At 39.6% G+C, this 22563-nt stretch overlaps 1 protein-coding gene across 1 annotated transcript; it reads right to left on the reverse strand.

Annotated features, from left to right (window-relative positions):
- Positions 1–2935: 2935 nt before the first annotated feature.
- EI24 (EI24 autophagy associated transmembrane protein) lies at positions 2936–19040 on the reverse strand. The gene is made up of 11 exons (XM_031960943.1): positions 18934–19040; positions 14983–15128; positions 14139–14284; positions 9572–9632; positions 8214–8280; positions 7672–7796; positions 6974–7093; positions 6620–6731; positions 5742–5853; positions 5406–5480; positions 2936–5017 (listed from the first exon to the last, which is right to left on the reverse strand). Exons 2-11 carry the CDS (start codon positions 15022–15024, stop codon positions 4861–4863), a joined length of 1017 nt encoding a protein of 338 aa, XP_031816803.1. The 5' UTR covers positions 15025–15128; positions 18934–19040; the 3' UTR covers positions 2936–4860.
- Positions 19041–22563: the final 3523 nt, after the last annotated feature.

Raw genomic sequence — 22563 nt, forward strand, 5'->3', positions numbered from 1 at the left:
CATGCAATATATCTGAATACAACTGATCTGTCATATGTATGGGTTTGGTCATCTTATCAGGCTTATGTCTTTACTTTGAAAGCCCTCTACAATGATGCTGCTCATCTTCTCAGGCTTATATTAAAGTCTCATTGTTCAACAAGTGCATTCCCATTGTTTTTGTTTGTTCTTACACCGAGTACCCTCATTTTCACTTTTAAAATTAATTTCAATGTGTCATAAAAGCTTTCCCCTTCCTCCCCTGAGATCTCACATAGCACATAATTCCAGAACTAAAATGATCTAGTCCAACCAATACCTTTCAAAGAATATCCTGTGCAACATACTCTATAGATGGAAGTCCAGTCTTTACTGGAAGATCTTGGATAACTCTCAAATTATATAATAAAGCAGAACTCAGAACAATCTGGTACTGGCTAGGAACTGGTGGATCAGTGGAATAGTATACACAATAAATATTAGCAAATGACTAAATCTAGTGTTTGATAAAAATTGAAGACAAGAATTCAACTACATAAGAAAAACTGCTTAGGATAACTGAAAAGCACTTTAGAAACTAGTTATCTCACACTATATATTAAAATAGAAACATTTAGACCCAAGTGGGAAAAACTGATGCACCCAAGTTTAGAAGGAAAGCAGAAAATGGTGGGAGCTTCACTGCAATTTTTTCTGAAAAAGGCCTTATTTCTCAACTATAGACAACAGTCAAATCATTTCCCAATTGACATGTAGTAAAAAGATATGGGAACAGACAAGTTTTCAAAATGTAAATCAAAGCTATCTATACTCATGAAAAAATGCTATCACTACCGATCAGAGAAATACAAAATAAAAACTCTGAGATACCATCTCAAGCCTATCAGATTGGCTAGTATGACAGAAAAGGGGGGGGGGGGTAAATGTTGGGAAATTGGGACACCAATTGCATTGTTCATAGACTTGGGAACTGATTTAAGTATTTTGTTGAAGCAATTGGGCTCAAGCAATTGGGCCCAGGGTCACACAGGAAATAGTTAAGTATCTGAGGTCACATTTGAACTTGGGTCCTCCTCACTTCAGAGCTGGTTGATCCAAGTATTCTAGAGGGCAATTTGGAACTATGCCTAAACTCTGCTTACCCTCTGATCCAACAATACCACTGCTAGCTCTGTGTCCTAAAGTTTTTAAAAATGTGTAGAATGACCTATTCGTACAATATAAGCTGCTCTCCTTGTGGAATCTAAGAAGTGAAAGCTGAGATATCTATCAACTCAGGAATGGCTTAACAAGTTGTCATATATGATTGTAATAGATTACTATTAGAAAATGAGTTGGTTGATTTTTACCCAAAGTGATGCAAAGTGAAAGTGAGCAGAACCAGAACGTTGTATATTGTGAGAGGATGTGTTCAATGATCAACTGAATGATTTAGCCGTTTTCAGCCATTCCAGTGATCCAAGACAATTCCAATAGATTTATGATTAAAAGCACCATCCACCTCCAAAGAACTGATGGAGTCTGAATTCAATTGAGGCATACTTTTACTTTATTATCATTGGGGGTTTGAGTCTTGTTTTTTTTGCAACATGGCTAATATGTAAATTTTTACATGACTTAACATGTATAGCCTATGTCAAATTGCTTACCATCTCAGGAGGAGTCAGAATTTGGAACTTGAAATTTTAAAAAACAATTGTTTTACATGTAACTGGAAAAAATATTCTAAAATTTAAAAAACAATAATTAAAAGTCTTGATGGGTAGGGAGTTTTTCCTTGACATCAAGCTAAATTTGGTTCTCCCATACTTTACTCTTGCTTCCACATTTCATATTCTGGGTCCAGGGAGGACTTAACATAATTTCTCTTTCAGGTGGTATCCCTTTTAAATACCAGAAGATATTTGTAGTATACTCCACCCCACCAAAATCCTTCCCCTCCCCCAAAAATAAGGCATTTCTATATTTTCTATATATTGGCCCTCTTAAGACAGAATGTAGCATGGTTAATGAGGGAAATAAGTAAAACTTTTAAACTCCTTTTCTGTATATACTTAAATAGCTGAGGAAAATAAATACATAATTTCTAGACAAAATTGTAGCATTAACTATCAACTTATTTCTACTAGTATACAGTCTTCATTATACTACAAACAAGAACTATGGTCTCTTGAAGGGAGTCACTAGTCTGCATTTGAATTCAACTCACATTTTTGTATTTTTGTTGTTCAAAGTCTAATAACCATGTGGTGTTTAAAAAAATTTTTTTCATCTCTTTAACCATCTGGGCACTCAAGAGTTTTATCAGTATACTTCCAAAATGCCCAGAACTAAATAATTTATTTCACACACAATGGGATTATCCCTTCTCCATTTCTGAAGATAATGCCAATCTTATTGTCATCTAAGACTAGCCTGTCTGGCTGCCATATCAGCTTGCACTCCATTAATATCCTAAGTTTTTTCATCACTATTAGTATCCCCATTTTGAAGATGGGGAAACTAAGGTTATTTAAAGCCAAGAAGCTTGTTCGTGGTCACACAACCAATGTTAGAACCAAGATACAGACCAGGTCTTTTTGATTCCAAACACCAAACTCTGTTTACTATACCACATTGATTATATATATTACTATACCACATTGATTATATATATTAAGTGTTTGTACCATCCTCCTCCTATACAATAAACTGCATATAGAAAAGAACTATCTTTTAAAATCTGTTTTTCCCAATGTCTAGATAATAGGAGATTAATATTTATTGATAAATAAATGGGTACTGATGGGATTATATAGAAAAAAAAATCAGGGACAACAGTTCTGTTCCCATTATGCAGTCAAATCTATATAACAGATTAGCATAGGACATTGCAGCTAGAGTCACATAGGTGTGATAAGAAAAAATCAATTACTAGACAAGTGGTACAAGTTGAGAACAACACACTTTGAAAAACTGCTTCCAAAGGGGTTCATTTTATTGCGAAAAAAAATTCCAAAAGTTTGACTTTTCAAATTACCAAATTGCTTGACAGCTTAAACTCTCTCTCCCAAATCACTGCATAGCAGCAAGTCAGGTCCTAAAAGTGGTTCTTTGTAATGCTGCCTTAAAATGTTATCAAAATCACAAATGATCTTATTGGAGCATACCAGAGGTATTAAAATAACCCAAGATGCCTTTAACCATATGCTTTACCAATATAATTGCCAACTTTGTGCTTCCCCTTGTAAGACAAACTCACAATCACCCACCCACAAATGTGGACAACTCTAGCATTTTATTTAAATTTTTTTTTTTTTTTTTTTTTTTGGTGAAAACACCAGAGTAGTTCATCTGCTAACCAACAGTAGTTATGTTACAGACCACCCTTCCTCAAAGTATTTAATGCTTCGAGTAAGCTGCTTATTTTTCCCTTGCCTTATGGGAATTTTTAATGCATGAGAAACACTGGAATCTAAATTGATCTTTCTCCCTTTATGAAACATATACAGCAGAAATATACATACATAAAGAAAGACACTTTTACACACATAAAAATGAATTCACCAATTCCAAACTCATCAGTTTTTGAGAACCAACCACTAAATGAGTGGACATAAGCCTATCCCCCTCTATAAACTACATGAAAGAGACGAGACCTGAGTTTCAGATCAACACTTTGCAGAACCATCTCCCCATCAATTATGCTTAGTGCAATAAACTTCCCATTTACTCTAAATTCCCTTTTTCTGAACCCAAACAAGACTTTGTATTCCTTAAATACCATTATAAACTTCATGATTTTCACCAATCAGTATGCCTGTTTCCATGAGAAACCAGAAGCTCCTACTTGTTTAATTTTTTATATTGTACAATTTTTTGACATGTGCTGGACCCCAACCTTACTGTATAAATGACAGAAAAACCATCCAGTCACAGGTTTAATGTTTTTCATTAAGTTTTCTACTGTAGTTCCTGATCACATGCAGCACCCAACATCACCTTGAAGTGCCGGATATAACTGGCAGTGGCCCTGACAAAGTGAATTTCAGACCTCCGGCTCTTTGAGTAATGAAGTTGTACCCAGTGCTTAGCAAAAGCTTGACTTTTCAGGGCATTCTGTGCTAATAATGGTGGCACTTGTCCAGAGCTGGTACATTCCCTTGAGATTAGGGAACCCTAAAAGTACCAGTGAGAGAATTGTCCTATGTCCTCCTCTCCTGCAAACAAACGGATGGAGACACATTAGTTCTCCAAACCAATACACGTGGTGGTGAGGTGTATTCCCTACCCAGTCCCACCTTTTCTGGTTCTTTTTTTCCTTGTTTTCTTCTTTTTTGCTGTGAAGTAGGAGGGATGAAAACCTAACCTGAGTTACAAGAACCAAAGACAGTGGAGGCTGCAGAAGGAAGCAACCAGGACTAGCTGGGAGACTCCTCCTCCCTCCACACCCAATGAGTGGGTTTCACCAAAAAACAAAACAAAACAAAACAAAAAATCCAAACAAACAAAAAAATAACCACCAACACAACCACACACACACACACACACGATTTACAAAATCCATTCATCCAAAGGTGGCAGAGCAAAGGGGAGGGATGGCACGGGAAGAAAAGCAAAGTGTTCAAATCAGCACAGGCACAGGGCTGGCAAAGGCTAGAAAACAGCTGCAGACAAATCTGCAGTCATCGAGACGCGTGACAGCATTAAAAATCCACATCTGGCGTCAAAAAGATTCTGGCCTACACTCACAAGACAGTAAAACTCCAGATTCCACAGAAAACAACGGGAATGTGCTGAAGGCCCTTGGCAGGGTGAGTCCTGCTTTCCCTGGGTGAGGGGAAACTGAGGAAGCCACCACTAGTGCCTCCCCCCAAAGCTATCCCTCCCCTTGGAGGCAGCTCAGTGGGTAGCCTTCAGTTTGGCAGGAGATGGATGAGGTGAGGGGAGCTTTTCGGCAGAGGCTGAGCTGCTCAGGGCAGACTGCAGGTAGACCGTCTTGTGAAAAAGTCTGTTGCTTAAGAAGACCACCAAGGAAAAGAGACGTAACTGGAAGAGGCTGAAAGACAAAAAAACCCACATCAGACTTTGTATCTGAACCATGTTGACTCTTTTTCTTCTCACATGCCCTTCCTATCTGAGTCCGAATCTTTAATCTGTTTTTATGTATATTCAGTGTGGCATTCCCAGGGGAGAAGTTGCACTAGAGATTTTCTGAACAGCTGACTGACTAAAGTTTTGGAGTCAGTGTTCTGACTTATAGAGAGCCGGTAAGTAAGCAGGATTTTTACCCAGAAAAGTATCATTTGATTCCTTGACACAGAAAAAGTCAAAGGAAAAACCAAAAACTAAGCCCAATTGTTTAGGGTTGCTAAATCCTACGCTTACATTCAATACTTCTAGTATGATCTCTGACTCTAGTGACCAAGTACTGACTAAATACTTACTACGCTTTCCCAGGGGTCTTCGCTTCATTGGCGCTGATGATGAACAGAGGAAAGAGTATAGAGAAGAGGCAGCCACTGTAGAAAGATGAAAGAAAGTTGAGATGGCATCACAGAAAACCCAGCTTCTAAGTAGGGTGATATGGAAAACCAAAAGGACCCCAAAGGACATCATTCTCACATCTTCCAATTTCTGTGAGAATCTAATAAAATATACTATACAACAGGTTAGCCAGATACTTTCTAGAAGTGGGACAAATCTCAAATGATTCAATATGTACAAACCAAACCCCAGTTTTTATCCTCACAACCTACCCCAAATTCTTTAATTCAGATTACCTGATGATGTAAGAAGACTGCATTGCTGTGAGGAAGGCCAAGGGTAGACCAAATCCAAAGTAGTAAGGCCAGTTCCTTTCAATGTTGGATAATCGCTGATGCATTTCAATTCCTGATAAAACAAATTTATTAATACCCCACTGAGTGAGATAATCTTAGAGACATGCTTAGAACAGTTCTGTCATCTCTAAGTACAAAGAACATTTAATAAATTTAGCTGACTTTACCAAAAGGATTGCTCTATTACAACTATCCCAAGTCACATGATAAACATCATCACAAGCCATAATCATTTGTTGCATGGTCTCTGTTTAAAGAAGCAACTCATACCACTATGGGCATTATGATTTTCATTATAATGTTATTTGCTAAAAGAAATTTCTACGGTAAACTCGCCATTGGAGAGAATGTGCCTATAAATATTAAATGCATTTAAGAGTGTCCTGATCTCCAGATCTAGAACTCAATCTACTGCAGTACTAGCTGTCCCAAGATTAGATAACATTTATAGGGGACCTGGTCCCAATACTATTTCATGCTAATTAACTATACTCTTTCCCCCTTACTAAACTAAGTTCCATAAAGGGTAGTAACCATGCCTTCTCTAAATTTGCACATCTCCAGCTCCTAGCATAAAGTTTTGTTGGCATTCTTTGTACAAGACACAGAACCTCATATCAACTCCAAATCGTAGGATCACCTCTAATCTTTGGCAACATTCTTGAATGCTCTATCATCTATGGCTCAATCCAAATTCTGAGTTCTGGGGAAGGAGCCATCTTTCTGGCAATGTTGAGGAGTAAAAAGGAAAGACCTGTTAACTTCTTTTAAAAAATTCTATTTAAGATATGATCTCCTCTGGAGTAGTAACCACTCACCTTTGTTGAACCAACGGTACTCAAAACAATAAAGTGAGTACAGAAGAGACATGTGCAGGAGACTGACCAACTGGCCAATGAGATGGATCGGGAATAGACTGACAAACATGCCCTGTAGAGGAATCACAACCAACTTGAATTCTTTTCAAGATACAATGGCAAGAAATCCCCCAATTAAATGCATTTATAAAGAGAGCCTCTTTCATTTTATTACTAAATCAGACTTCTAGAAGAGTATGATATACACCATTCTTCCTAGAGTGTTGGGCAGCACTGATGAAAGACCCCTTCCACTTTGCCCCCTTCCTGTTTATGTCTCTAATGACTAATAGCTTTCTAATAAGCTATTCTTACCTGGATCAGGAAAAGAGCCTGTAGTAAAAGGTTAAAAAGCATGTCGGCAATAATCTTGCTGACACTTGGGAATGGTTGGGGTTTCCTCCCAGATACCTCGAATGCCAGGTCAGCAATATCCTGCAACACAGTAAGCAATTCACCAGAAAGATCTAGGCCATAAATCTTAATGCAAGTGCTCTTAACCCGGGGTCTGTGAATTTGGCTTTTTAATAAACATTTCAATTAACTATATTTCAATATAACTGATTTACTTTTTAATCTCACATTTTACTTTGTCCATTTAACCACATTATTCTGACAAATGATCAGGCTTCACTTGACAAAGGGATCTTTGACACTCAAAAACTTTAAAAAAAAAAAAAAAAAAAAAAACTTTGTTCTAAAGCCTCAAGTCCACTGCCTCCACTAGAATTGCTATCTTAGACAGGAATTCCAAGAAAATCTCTCTCCCGATTCAGGAAGGTATTCTGCAACAGGCTACTCTACTTACTTCCAAAATAGCCAGTGATTCCATTTAAAAGGGACGTTAAGAATTTCCCTATGGGCACAGCTAGGTTTTTCTTGGTGGTGCTACCATGCAGAGGCACATTCAAGGAAAACGACAGCTATCAATAGTTCTTGTTTCTAGGCTGCTTTGAAGGATACCAAATTACCATACTTCAGGGCCAAGAGCCATATTTCTGGTCTGGACTTACCTGAAACCATATGGCATTCACCACTTTACTAAGCACAAAGAGGGGGAGCACCCACAGAGCACTAAAGATAGAAGTGAGGATAAATTCCAGCCAGGACCAGACGTCTCCATGAAGGGAGGGATCTCCTAAGAGAGGAAGGAAAAAAAATCACTATAAGCTGTAGAAACAGACCCTAGAAAACCCACTAGACTCTCGTGCTTTTCACGTTTTCTCTCATGCCTCTCCTGTTTCTGGCTTAAGAACCACTAAGCTAGTTGCCATATGGACCCATGCCACAATCTTTAATTTTTTTGATTTTCAATCAAAACCAAAAAGGATTAGGAGGAAAATTTGCACTTGGCCAGCAAAGCAGTGCTTACTTAGAAGTAGGATGTGGCCCCTTTGGCTGCTAGCTTTGTAATAAACAGAGTCTCACAACATCCTGGCTCTCACCCCTCATCATTACTATCATAACATCTGTAAAAGTCATGACCTCCCTCCTCATCTTAGTCCCAAGTGAGGAAAGATAAAATGTGTATAAAGAGAACTATTTATGTACTTACCAATAATTTGAGCTGTTACTGATTGAAGCACAGGGATAAATACTCGGTAAAACAAGAGGAGACTCAGCTAAAGAAGAAATTCAATAATGTAAATATGAAAAGTTTTCATTAAAAATATAAGTTCAAATGTTCTAATCAATAGTCCTCTCTTGGAAAAATAAAAAATGTTGAGAACTTCCTACTATACTGTAAGAGGACTTGTCAACCCCCTGCCAGCCTTGGACATGACACAGGGCACAGCTCAGATAAACTGAGTAGCCTTGTAAGGGTGAACAAGATGGCGTTGGGAGGAAGGGGTCCCACCCAAGAAGCTATGTGGCAGTTCCCAGGAGAGGCGTGCCAGAGCTGGGATGAGAGAACAATATCCATATACCTTATTAGGAAAGGAATGCTCACTTTGTACTTATGTGTAGCTTCCTATAGGGAATCATATCTGCTATAGGCTAGCATGTGCTCATGTTAGCTATAGGAACTAGAGACATATACTGAGAAAAAAGGACTTGCTGGCTTTGTAAGAAACAGTCTCACAACATCCTGGGTCTCGCCCCTCATCACTCACGGTATTCGCTATTCAGGTGAGCGGGCATTGTGGTCAGATAAGACCTGCCTCACTCGGGAGTTGGGGCCAAAAAGCCCCAACACTATACAAACCTTCTTTCTTTGTCTTATCAAGATTAGGCTCTACAATTAGCCATCTTTATTTGGGGCTTTCTTAGTTCATTTGCACATCTCAAGGCTCCAAATAAATAGGGATGATAAAAAGGATAAATTCACCACTTGACTATATTTCAAAATTAATGAGAATTTTGAAATATAGAAACCTAGTGGCTCAGCTAATTGTCTGTCTGACAAGCATCTTGCTATTAGTATGAGAGAGCCAGACCCACAAATGCATACTGGGGACTAAACCCTGAAACCAGGATCTAGTGGGAACAGAAGAATATGTGGTTCCTCAAAGTGAACAGACTTTTTGTCTATTATACACTGATAATACACTATATATACACTACTTCAATATAAAAGGAGCCCAAAGAGGAAATTCAAACACTAACCACCCTTAAGAAGTCCAAATTAAATAATTCTGTGTTCATCAATTTTCAGTCAACTATGAGGTACTTGATCTGATTTTTTTGATTTGGGTTTTGATTGTCAGAAGCAGTGAGACCCTTTCCCCTCAACCCAACAGATAAATCTATTCAACAGCATGCGTAGCCCTTATGAAAAATATCAATACTCAAAATATTTAAAAAGTATTTCTACCCTCTAAAGATACTAGAAGACCCAAGTAAGAAACAAGACATTTGGAATACTTTGGTTTGGATTCTGGTCAAGGGAAAGAATGGCAAAAATTTACTCACCCAGAATACTCCTCCATTCCAAGCACAGCACTGGAAAATTCTACTCACTATCCTTGGCTCACTAAAAAAAAGATTCCACACATGTCTGTGAAGCAAGTAGGCTGCTCTTTATTACTAAGCAAATACCTGAATTGTCTTTCTATCATATTGATTTTTTAAGTTTTTTTTTAATTGAATAGTTCACAACCAGAAAACTGACAAAGATAATAGAAGGTGAGAATAGTTGACATAGAAGAATGGTGGACAGATAAGTATACTGGTACATTTTTAGTGGAGCTGTGAGAATTGGCACAACAATTTGCAAAGTAATTTGGACATTATACAAATAATCAAAATGTCCAGACTTTTTTAATGAGTAGAGATTCTACTATTCAGCATATACCAACAAGAAGACCATTGATAAGAATCAAGTTCCTATATATACCAAAAGATTACTAACAGCATTTTTTCAATATTTTAAAATATTTTAAGTATTTGTTTGGAGAATGGCTAAATAGGTGCTTTCTAAATTTATTGGAATATTAGTATGTTATCAAGAAATGATGGATATAAAGACTATACAGAGAAACATGGGATAACATACATGAAGGTATGCAGAATGAAGTAAGCAAAGCCAAGAAAACAATATACATAATCATTACAAATACAAAGAGCCACCAACTCGAGACAATCAAAAGTGGAAAAAATAGAATTACAAACAATCATGGCTCCAAAGAAAAATACAAAAAAGCAATTCCTCTCACTCCTTTGCAGAAGTTAAAGACCCATGGATATCAAATACTGTAAACTTCAGTTTTCAATGAAGTTATTTTCTATTAATATAATTAATTTATTTCTCCCCTTTCTATTAATACACACACACACACGTTATTTAGAATGTCTAGGCCTGGAGGGGGGAAGGGAATGCAGGAGTGAAATTTACATGAGATGCAAAAACAGTTACTTTGATTACAAGTTTGCTATGGGTAAGGCATCAGATTGCGGATGCCATTTATTGAACATCTGTGAAAACAACCTGCCATTTTGAAGATTTAATAGTCATTATCCTAGAATCTCTTAATTCTAGACCTTTGGAACTTCTGATCCACCAACTCTCACTCCCAGTTAACTCCTACCATCCAGTTCCCTTCTTCCTGCTTACATTGCTCAAATGGGAAGCAAAGGAACAAACATTTCATTAAGTGATAAGTTGGTTGTCTAATTTAGCATGGTACTTAACAAGAAAGATCTCTAGCTCACTAATGTATTTAGCATTCATTGAAGTTCTACAAGATTCACAAGTCCAGGAGATTCGTTAGTCACAGCTCCCACAATCCCACTCTCGGAGGAGTCAACCTTTGAGTTCACACCTCTAAAAGAGCATATAGAAGGACAAGCACTAGAGAATTTTGAGAGATTGAGAAGCCAGGGGTCAGTGGGGAGATTCAGAGAGCTGGAAGCTGAAGTCGGTAGAGGCAAATGACTAGCAACAAGAACTCTCGGAACTAAGAAGAGCTAACTGGGCTATTTTGGAAGAGACAATAAAGGACTGGACTTTAATCCCTGGCTGCATTTGAGGCAATTATTACTCTGAACTGAAACTAAGGCTGCCTCCAGAAGCCCCCTAAGAAACTTGCTCCCAGAGAACGATCATTTTAAAGAGAACATTACACACAGTATTAAGCACTTTACCAGTATCTTTTCTGATCCTCATAACAACTTTGTAAAGCAGATGCCCATTATTATGCTCATTTTTACAGTTGAGGAAACTGAGGCAAACAAAAATTAATCTACTTGCCCATGTCCTGAGGAACTTCCACCCTGGCTTGCCCCACCCATGCCCCCCAAAGTGGGAACCATCTCTCTTGGAACACTACACTATTTCAGGAGAGCTGCACCAGCATGTTTTAGATCATGGCCTCTTCTTACCCCACTGTGAATTTGTCAGCCCTTTCTTTTCCTGGAACCTTGAACAATGATCAAAAGTAGTTCTGCCTATCAACTGCCCCATCTACCATTCTATTAACTTTCAATACCAAAGTACCATCCTAAGTCATCATTATATGTTACTTTCCTTACAGGATTACAAGTTCCTTAAGGAGATCTTTGCTAAACTGTGGGACTACAAATACAAAAGCACAGTGTCTGCCACACTGTAATCTTTTAACAAAATCATTCAGCTTGACCATCACTCCTATTTTTAGCAATTCTAGTCAACTTCTTTACTTCATCCCTATCAAATAATCCTAAGCTTTTCAAAGCTCTTGAACTCCCCCAAATACCAACCCTTTACCCATCCCTATTCCTTGTAATATATAATTAGGACCACAGCCAGACATCAGAAGCCATTCATTTCAACTCCAACATTGTACATATAGGAAACAAAAATTCTGATCAAGTAATCTTTCCAACGACATATAGTTAATAAAGGTTATATGAGATTTGGATCTAGGTCTTCTGGACTCTAATATTCCAACCACTGTCATGCTGCTTTCATAAGACTCCCTTAAATGTCCTGCTTATGTGTATGTAATGTGTGTGTGTATATATATGATTGTACATATGTACACACACACACACACACACACCACTTACTTTCTTAAGTAATGAATTTTCTATCTCAAACATATATCTCAACTTAACTAATAAGGCTCAATCTTCTAATCCCACACCCTCTAGATCCTCTGGGACCTTGTTCCAGCAATCACTCTTGTGAATAGATGCCTTTCTTCACGCCTCCTTCCTCCACACTCATGAAATGATTGCTCATTGATTAGGGAAAGGGCCAAATAAACTGGTAAATGAGTAAAAGAGCATTGTATAATAACAGATGACCAAAAAGGAATTCAGAGAAACACAGAAAGTCAGACAAACTGATGCAAAGTAGCAGAATCAGTCTACAATACAGTAAGTACAATAAAAGATGAAAACATTAAAATGAAATAATAATCAGTTTTGATCCCAAAGAAAAGATCATGAAACAGGCTCTCCTTCCTCTTGTTAAAGAAGGGAATGTATGGTAAAGTATTGCACCTACTTTCAGACCAATCAATGCATCAGTTATTCTTGGTGAATTCCTTTTTTCTTCAACTAGCAGGATGTATATAGCCAGAAACAACTTATATAAAAACCAGTCATCAATAAAAGTTTAAAAATAAAAAAATAAAAAAAACTTGCTGAGGACTTGACAAATTCTGGAAAAGAAAAAAGGATACTCTGTCCTTTTTATCACATCTAGTAACTGTCCTTTTGTCTTCTTCCCTTCATAGAGAACCTCTGAAAAAGTAACCCATGTTGAAAACTATATAATTGAGGAAAAAATACTATTAAGTTTTAAAATAAGAAAAAAATAATCCATATATTTCCTCCTCTTTCTCAGCACCTACGTCTTCATTAACTTCTTATGATATGGTTTTCATTCCCAATACTTTATAGAAACTTTCCAAAAATAGTCAAATCCAAGGGCATTTTCAGTCTCACCTCTCTGGAGGCTCTAATGCTCCTGACCCATTACTTTTGAGTGATGTCTTGCCTCTTGCCTTCATACTCTCCTGATGCCCCTCCAATTGTCACTTTTCCTAACAACCTGATCTACTATAAAGCCCCAAATCTATTATTATATATTATTATATATTATCTTTAAACTCTCTCCTTTCTAATTTCCAGACTCAGTTTTTAATATCTCTTTCCAACCTCATACACCTCCATACTCGATCTGTTCTTGATGACAGGTGTCTTTTTCCTTTCACATATTACTCTTCCTATTACTCTTTTAAAGCTTCAACTCCAAAGCTACCTCCTCTAAAAAGCCTTCTCAGCTTCAGTTATTAATCTTTCCCCCTTGACCATCACACTGCACTTTATAATTACAATGAGGTTTAAGGTTTAGAGTGAGGTTTGGAAGAAGTGCTAAATTTCAAGTCTCAAGATCTGGGTTCAAATTCCCATTGAAATTTTTTAGTTATGTAACTATGGTCAAGTTATTTTTAACTCTAAGACTTAATTATGTTGTTCTTATTTTATTAACTACAACTTTTACAAACTTAAGACAGAAATCACATTTTACTCAAACACTGCAGCTACCATTGTGCTTAGCATGCTGTCCTACAAGCAATAGACAATTTATTGAATTTGAGGATTTTCTATTCTCTCCAAGGTGGTGGTTTTCTAAAGAGTCTATAAAACTTAATTTATACTCATAAAGTATCTTTTCTGATCCTCATAACAACTTTGTAAAGCAGATGCCCATTATTATGCTCATTTTTACAGTTGAGGAAACTGAGGCAGACAAAAATATGAAAAAATTAAAACAATTTATCTCAAAGAATATTGCAGAAGTCTCAAAAACATTCAAATCAAAGTTAAATTTAACTCATTTTGTCTTAAAAATTAAATAGTACACTGTATTTTATTAGGGAAGTAGAAAAAAAAAATTAGATCCTCAATAGTAGAGTATTGCAACTCCAAAAAATGGAGAATCACTAATAGGGTCCTCAGTCAATCCTCAAATATTCACATCATATCTCCACTAGGAATTACCAAGTGAACTCCAAAAACTAATCTCACTATAATGATTTGTTCTCCTCACCTCTCTTGCTTCCGCTCCTCACTTTGGGCTCTTCTCTGTGCTAAAACACTGCTTGCCCTTCTTCGACGCTGCTCTTCTCTTTTCTGTTGGATCCGGGCATCCAATTTGGAGATGGTGCAAATGCCCCAGATGGAGTCCTTGATTCCCTATAAGCAAGTGTTAGGGTCTTTTATTTTTAAAACAAGGAATATATTGCTACAACAAGGAAGGCAAGTAAAAGCAGGGGTAAACTAATAAACAAAAAAAAAAAAAAAAAAAAAAAAAAAAAAAAAAACTGGAAGCAATTCTACTCACTTTTTTGATGGGCCAGGCCATAAGAAAAAAATACTTAAAAAGTAACATAGGAGGAAATCTATATGGATGAGGGTCAATTTATAACTAGATATCTGCTAAATTAATTTTCTCTCCTTTTGGCCTTCTCAATGGCATTAGCTGCACATGGGTGGAATTGGGTGACTATAAATGGGAAATAGTATAAAGATAGTTGGCCACTTCTGACTTCTGTTCTTGTCATGGTAGGGATCTAGGGACATTTACCAATTTTATCCAAGAGATCTTGGCCTAAAGACATTAAAGGGAAGTAACTGGGAATCAGGAGGCTTGGGTTCCAGTCACATTCCTATTTAGCTGTATGACCAAGGAACATTCTTCATTTCTCTGGACCCCAAAATTCGCGCTTAAGAAAAGGAGTGGATACAGTCTTACAAACTAATATTCTATGAGTCTTAAAAAAAACCAACCAAACAAAAAACACCATCAACATGTGTAAGGTATGGAGATTTTAAAGTCAACTCCTTTAGGAAAATGACCAGAAAATAAGAGGAAGAATGATAGCTTTACTTACCCTGACAAGATCATGGAGAAATGTTTTGACACTATCAGCCATCTCTACTTCTGCATCACTTCCACTACCCAAACTATCAACTACAAGGAGAAGGGAAGAGAAGGACCCCAAAATCTCTCATCGTGAAGAGCCTGAAAACACAGAGCCTAATGGAGAAAGAAAAATATTATATTGTAAAACACATAATTAAATGGCTAGCTAAGGGAATGGAGAAAGGCATCAATATCAATCTTACAAAGAAGAGAAACACTTTGTTATGCTCTGGGCCATAAGTCAACTTTCAAACTGAAATCAATAGTTTTCTCAATCTTACCTTGTTGCTATTGTTTAGGTATTTGTCATGCTTTTTGTGATTCTATTTGGGTTTTCTTGGCAAAATTACTAGAGTGGTTTGCCATTTCCTTCTTCAGTTCATTTTACAGATGAGGATATGGGGTAAACAGGGTTAAGTAACTTGCCCAGGACCAGTTTTGGTTAAGTATCTGAGGTCAATTTTGAACTCGGGTCTTCCTAACTCCAGATCAAGCAGTCTATCCACCTAGCTGCCCCTAATCTAATCTGTAAATACCTAAAAGACATAACAGATCCTTCTCACATTACTACCTTGAATTTTAAAGCACTTTCTTTCCAAAGACCTCAAAGCATTTGTTTCTAATTTTTTTTGTTTCTGTCAAGCAGAAAAAAGGAATTATTTAACTATTTTATATATGAATAAAATCAAAACCCAGAGCAGTTTAAGTCACATAGTAAGTGGCAGAGTTGATGGCAAATTGAAATGGATTACACTCATGCCTTTTGAATATATTATTGTACTACTCCAAGGATTATTGATATATGACTGAACAACAGTATTGATATTTTTTCTAATTTGTTCCTCATCAATAATATTACCATCTGGCTAATCCTGTAAGGAGGTATGACTGCCAGATTGCCATCCAAAGCAAGAGTCCTACTACTCAAGCCTGCCCATCACGATTCCAAAAGTAGGCATTCAGTTAACATTTGATATATAGAGCAAATTGACAGGATTTTTAAAAGATCGCCATGAAATGATAAATTTAACCAAAATGTGAAAAACTATTATTGGGTAGTATGTTTAAAATCCAGACAAAGCTGAATTTTAATTCATATTTGAACACATTCGTCTATGCAAATAACAGCTTTCTTGCCTAACAAGGCTGTGTTTCCACGTTCTACTGAGGCAAGACAATAACGTGAACTGTGTGTCTAGCTGCTAACAGCTAAAATCTTGCTGGAACACGGATCTCTTTTCTCTCTTTATCATACATTAGTCCTCCCTACAATCACTTAAAATTTTCACTTGGAAAAAATTCTCCAGTTGATGAAATTCTGAATGAGGGGAATTACCTTTCTGTCTTGGTTTACCCATCTAAGACCTGGGAAAGGCAGCTGCTTCTCTCTTTCCTCATAAAATCATGGATTAGCAGTATTAGTGATTGCCCTGATGACTTAGGGGAGTACAGTCACATATCAATACTTGGGAGTGGCACAGTAGTATATTGTTCAAAAAGGGGGAGGAATCTATTTCAACCTTTCTTTGTGGTCAACCTTCTATTACATTTCAGTTTTTCCTCACTTAAATCCAATTCACTTGCTTATCATGGCAACCCATCCCTGAGGTCATGGTCTTTATTGAGAATGAAAGACAACCACCACAGCCTCTTAATCACTGATTGAGCACCTTTAAACCTGTTAAAAACCTTAGTTCACCTCCCTCATTTTAATCCAATTTATTTGAATGTCATGGTATCACCTCTAATGTCCTGGTCTTTGAGAATGAAGGCCAAAACCACATAAGGTGGTTCCTTTGTCACAAACACAAACACAAGTCTTCAATAAACCACAGAGCAGTAAGCACACAAAAAACTGGTCATACAAATGATGTCATCTACTTTCTGGGACCATCTATATTTGAATTTTCACTGTGATTTGATTATATAGATTATATCCAAATTTAATCAATAAGTATGCTAGAATAGATGTAATTTTCTGCAGAGGACTAACAAAAAGTTCTGATTCGAAGAATATACATATTAATTTGAATTTGGGGAAAAGGACACCTATCAAAGAGTAGAAAAGTCAGATTACTTAGCTAAAAATATCCTTCACATTCAACTCCCAAATTCCTTGCCAACCAAAAATCCTTAATATAAAACATGTGACTGATTTTTTTTTATGGCTTATTATGGAAGAAAACACCTCGTGTTTCACAGCTCAAGAATAGGAATAGATCTGTACTTGGTAACCTTTAACCATCTCACCAAACTGCAACCCGAGTTTGACCCAGCTGGATGGATGCCACTCGGAACTCGAAGAGCCGGGAACAAAGCCTGAGGAGGAAAATTTGCACAACCAAGCAAATGCCTGCTCCTCGTGTCAACATGTAAAGAAAATATATTTGTCCACATATACACTCACATACATATGCATATGCATTTTCGTATAGGTAAATAAAAGAAAATCAGTAGGCCTAGCAACAATCATTCTGTTCAGTATAGATTGTTGGACTTTTTATGACTATTCTAGTCACAATGGCAGTCATATCTTTTATAATCTCCTACTTCCCCCTTCCTGGTTAGCCCAAGGTTTTGGATACTGTTCCTCCTCATGTAATCATCCTTCCAACACCAATACCCATCCTCTTCCACAAACTATTAAGATTAGGACATTTTCACCAAGATAATACACTCAGAAATGATAGGTTTGGAGTCGGGAAACTTGAACCCTTGCCTCTAGCGATGGTGAGCACAGATTTAATCTCTTAAAGCCTAGTTTGTCACGATCCTAAAATGGGAATGATCACACCTACAAAGCCTAGCAGTCATAAGGCATCTGTGTGCTTGGCAAATTTTAAAGTGCAACATAAAGGGAAGTTAATAGCTTCGGTTTCTTCAGGTATATGTTTTCAACTTGCGTGACCCCACATCTGCATCACCAGGGTACTGAGAGGCCTCTACAACACACGATGGGGACTGCCTGACTAGCTTCATGATCCTAAAGATGGATGCCATTTCCTTTCAATTTTACAGCCTTTTAAAAAGACTTTAGTTTTTCCTTCCACAACATTGTGTGGAGAATGCCCCTCAGACGCATCAAAATACAGTCTGGCATAAAGGCGGAGACACCAGGGAAAGCAATTTATCCATCCGGGTTTAAATCAAGCTTCTTGAAAATGGTTAGATTCGAGTTCGAGGGGCCTATAGAAGTCAGTAAGGAACTTCCTTTTACGTAAGAAGAAAGCAAAGGCCGGAGAAGTTAAGCGACTTACTCAAGGTCACTCATCCGGTTAGCACCACAGCCGAGACTGGGGCCCTTTTCTGGGTTCAGCTCTCTTCCCATTAAACTTCCACCGTGAGCAATCCCCAGGACGCCACCCCAGGACGCCACCCCACCCCGCCTTTTTTTCAGCCGATCTCACAGCCTCGGCAAGAAAATAAACCTAAATTTAAAGCTCCAAATCGGGACTGGCGGATGAATAGCCACAGGGCTGGCCATCCCCAGACGCTCCGCGAGGTCGGCAAGTCCTTCCCTGGGGATCGCCTGGCTGCTGAGCCCGAGGCCCCCTTCCCCCAAGTCTGCGGCCCCCCCGCCGAGGCCTCCCCCCTCCCGGGGCTGCCCAGAGGCGGGAGGCCCGTGCCCTCTAAGTGCACTTCAACAAATCAACAGCAGCCCGACGGTGCCCCACGCGCGCGCCTGTGGAGGGTGCCTCGGGTGTGAGGGTGTGAGGGTGCCTCGGGTGTGTGGGCGCCGGGGCGTGCGCGCGCGCTCCCGCGGCTCCCCGCGGCTCCCCGCAGCTGCCCGGGGCGCACGCCGGGCCCCTCACAAGCCCGAGCCGCAGCCCGCCCCGCCGCCCTCCGCCGCCCCGACGGGTCCTCGCGCACGCCGGGCCCACCCTCCGGCCCCGGCCCCGGCCCCGGCCCCACCGCTCACCTGCCCGCGGCCCCGCTCGGCTCCCTGGGCTCCGGCCGCCGCCGCCGCCACCGCCGCCGCCGCCCGCCGCTTTATAGCCGGCGCCGCTCCCCAGGCCGGGGCCCGCACCTCCCGCACTGGGCATGCCCGGGCTGCACGGGGCAGGCTGGGAAGCGAGTGGGACCGGCGCTGCGCCGAGTGGCTGCAGGAGGAGGAGGAAGGGGAGGAGGAAGGGGGGGAAGAAAGCCGGAGGCAAGGAGAGCGAGGAGGCGTGTGCCCAGCCTCAGCCTGGGAAATGTAGTTCCTGCCCCGGCGGCGGCGGCGGCGGCGGCGGCGGCTCGGCCCACGTGCGTCCCCACCCCCTCCACGCGTCCCCTGGCCAGGCTTTCCAGTCGCGCTCTCCTCTCTCTTGTCCCGTTCTATCAAGTCAGTTCGTCAGTCTGTGGCGAATGGCCTGCCATTTGCCGGGAACTGCCTTAAGCCTTCCCTAACCGCCTGACCCGCAGGGTCCTCGAATGTCGCGGACTGGGCACCCTCCAAGGCCCTTCGCAGCGGGAAACGAGGGGAGTCTGTGACGCCCCCTAGCGCCGTCCCTTCACCCCGTTAGTTTGGAGACCCCCATTCGTCTAAACCGGAGGCACAGGAAAGCTCTTAGCGGTACATAACGACAAACTTCTTTGTGGGCCAAAGGTTGGGAAAGCGGGCTGTGGGGGCCCTTGGTGGCCATACCACGCGCCACCTTGCCTGGAGGAGCTTGGGCTAGGTGAGAGGAAGAATCGCGTCTGCGGCGGACCATTAAAGGGTCGGAGCCGGGGCAGGTGGTGGGCAAGAAGCGAGCGAGGACGGAGTGCCCTGAAGGTGAACCTGGGAGGGGGGGAAACATCACCTCTTTACTTTCACTAACCTCTAACTGAAAATGCTGGTTCCCTTCAAATATTAAGAAAAAACATTATTCCAAGCAGCCGAGCTATTGGCAAATGGGCCAATCGCACAGAGCAGGTGGAACTCCCAGCCTGAAATCTATGACCCTGTTGGATGCTAACACTGCCCCGCTCTTTCCCAACCAGACCCAGTTCCTGGTCACCCTGAAGGATGACATTATAGCTGTTCCCAAGAGACATTGACGCATGGTTGGTGGAGTTGTGCACGGATCCAGCCATTTTGGAGAGTAGTTTGGAACTATGCTCAAAAAGTTATCAAACTGTGCATACCCTTTGATCCAGCAGTGTTACTACTGGGCTTATATCCCAAAGAGATTTTAAAGAAGGGAAAGGGACCTGTATGTGCACGAATATTTGTGGCAGCCCTTTTTGTAGTGGCTAAAAACTGGAAACTGAATGGATGCCCATCAGTTGGAGAATGGCTGAATAAATTGTGGTATATGAATATTATGGAATATTACTGTTCTGTAAGAAATGACCAACAGGATGATTTCAGAAAGGCCTGGAGAGACTTACACGAACTGATGCTGAGTGAAATGAGCAGGACCAGGAGATCATTATATACGTCAACAACAATACTAGATGATGACCAGTTCTGATGGATCAGGCCATCCTCAGCAATGAGATCAACCAAATCATTTCCAATGGAGCAGTAATGAACTGAACCAGCTATGCCCAGAAAAAGAACTCTGGGAGATGACTAAAAACCATTACATTGAATTCCCAATCCCTATAGTTATGCCCACCTGCATTTTTGATTTCCTTCACAAGCTAATTGTACACTATTTCAGAGTCTGATTCTTTTTGTACAGAAAAATAACGTTTTGGTCAGGTATGCTTATTGTGTATCTAAGTTATATTTTAATATATTTAACATCTACTGGTCATCCTGCCATCTAGGGGAGGGGGTGGGAGGGTAAGAGGTGAAAAATTGGAACAAGAGGTTTGGCAATTGTTAATGCTGTAAAGTTACCCATGCATATATCCTGTAAATAAAAGGCTATTAAATAAAAAAAAAAATAAATATATATATATATAAAAAAAAATAACTGTTCCCAAGACACCACCACCCCTTTCCTGATACCAGTTTCCCTTTCCCTCTTCCTTCCCCATCAGAAGACTGATTTTTTTTTTTTTATTATTGTTCCTAATCAATTTAGCAACGAAAAGGAAACCTACATACATTCCCTCTCTACTTCCTTGTTCTGGATCTTTGTTTTCTCTCACAATACTTTTGCCTCACTTTTTATTCATGTGACCAGAAGAAATGAAATTTCAGAATGAAAAGAAATTCTGGAAGAGAACCAGTAGTTTAAATCCGCGCTCCCCAAGAGGTGGAGCCACCATGACAGAGTATCAAGAAGCAATACTCTCTCCCAAACAAACCCAGAAAATGCTCCAGATTGAATTTGATAGGAAAACCCAAGAAAAAGTCACTATGAGTCATCTTTCCAACTCAAATTTGTAGCATCCTAGCATACAGGGACAAGACAACTCCAAACCTCTGCTTGAACATTACACGGTAATAGGTGACAGTTGGCAGCTTTGTTGCCTACTCTCCAGTTTCAGGTGGGTCAGGAATCCCAGGTGGACCATGGAGAGGAGAGAAGGGATTAAGAATTTGTTTAGCAAAGATACTGTGCTAAGAGCTCATTTGATCCTCATGGCAACTGTGGGGAGGTAGGTTTTACTATTATCCCCATTTTAGAATTAGGAAACTGAGACAAACAAAGGTTGTCACACAACTAGGCCAGCTACTTCCCTGGATTTCAACTCATGTCTTCCAGATGCCAGGCCCTGCTCCACTCACTACCTAGCTGGGGTGAGTGGCATTGAGTTGGGAGCTGTGGAAGGCTCCATCCAGTGTATGGAGGAGCATCAGAAGCAAACAACAGCTGTGTGTACTCAGATCTCAGGAGAGGAGCAGGATCTCTTCTACTTAGTCTGAATCCTATAGAGGAAGAAACAGACTAAAGGGAAACTTGCAATTCTGTCACTCTAAACCAGAGAAGCTTTCCAGCTGCATGATGTGGTTTAAGTTTAGCAGCCATCTACTCTTACCCAGGCCCAAACTCAGGTCAGAGAGCAGAATTCAGTCTAGGGAATAAGTAATCAGACTCAGCCCTGGATCAGACCACCTTAGGAGTACAGAGAGTTGACGTCCTCTGTCTGAGCTGTTCCTGAGATCCTGAAATAATACAATTCAATATCCCCCCCCCCAAAAAAAAGCAACAGCAGAACCAATCCCTAATCCCACCCCTAAAATCAAGCCCAAAATCAGGAAAGAAGCTGGAAGAATGAGCAAATAAAAACTGTCATCATTAAAAGCTATTATGCTTACAGAGACGTTCAAAACACAAGTTTAAAACAAAATAAAATACAGCTTGAGCACATATTCAATTAGAACTGCTGGAAGAGATGAATCTATAAGTTGTGTTTTTTTTTTAAGTAAAAAAAAAATTTTTTTTAATGAAACAAAAGCACTAAGGGAAATAATTAGAAAAGAAATGAGAGTCATGAAAGAGAATTAGAAAAGAAATTACCAGGTTGACACAAAATGTACAAAACTTTGTCTAAGTAAACTACCTGAAAATTAGGATGGACCAAGTAAAAGCCATTGTCTCCAGGAGTCAACAAATAAAACAAATCAAAAGACTATGGGGAAAAAATCTAAGAAAATCTAGATATAGCAAAACCAACTGACACAGAA

This window comes from Sarcophilus harrisii, chromosome 3 (genome assembly GCF_902635505.1).
Source record: "Sarcophilus harrisii chromosome 3, mSarHar1.11, whole genome shotgun sequence".
Lineage (NCBI taxonomy): Eukaryota > Metazoa > Chordata > Mammalia > Dasyuromorphia > Dasyuridae > Sarcophilus > Sarcophilus harrisii.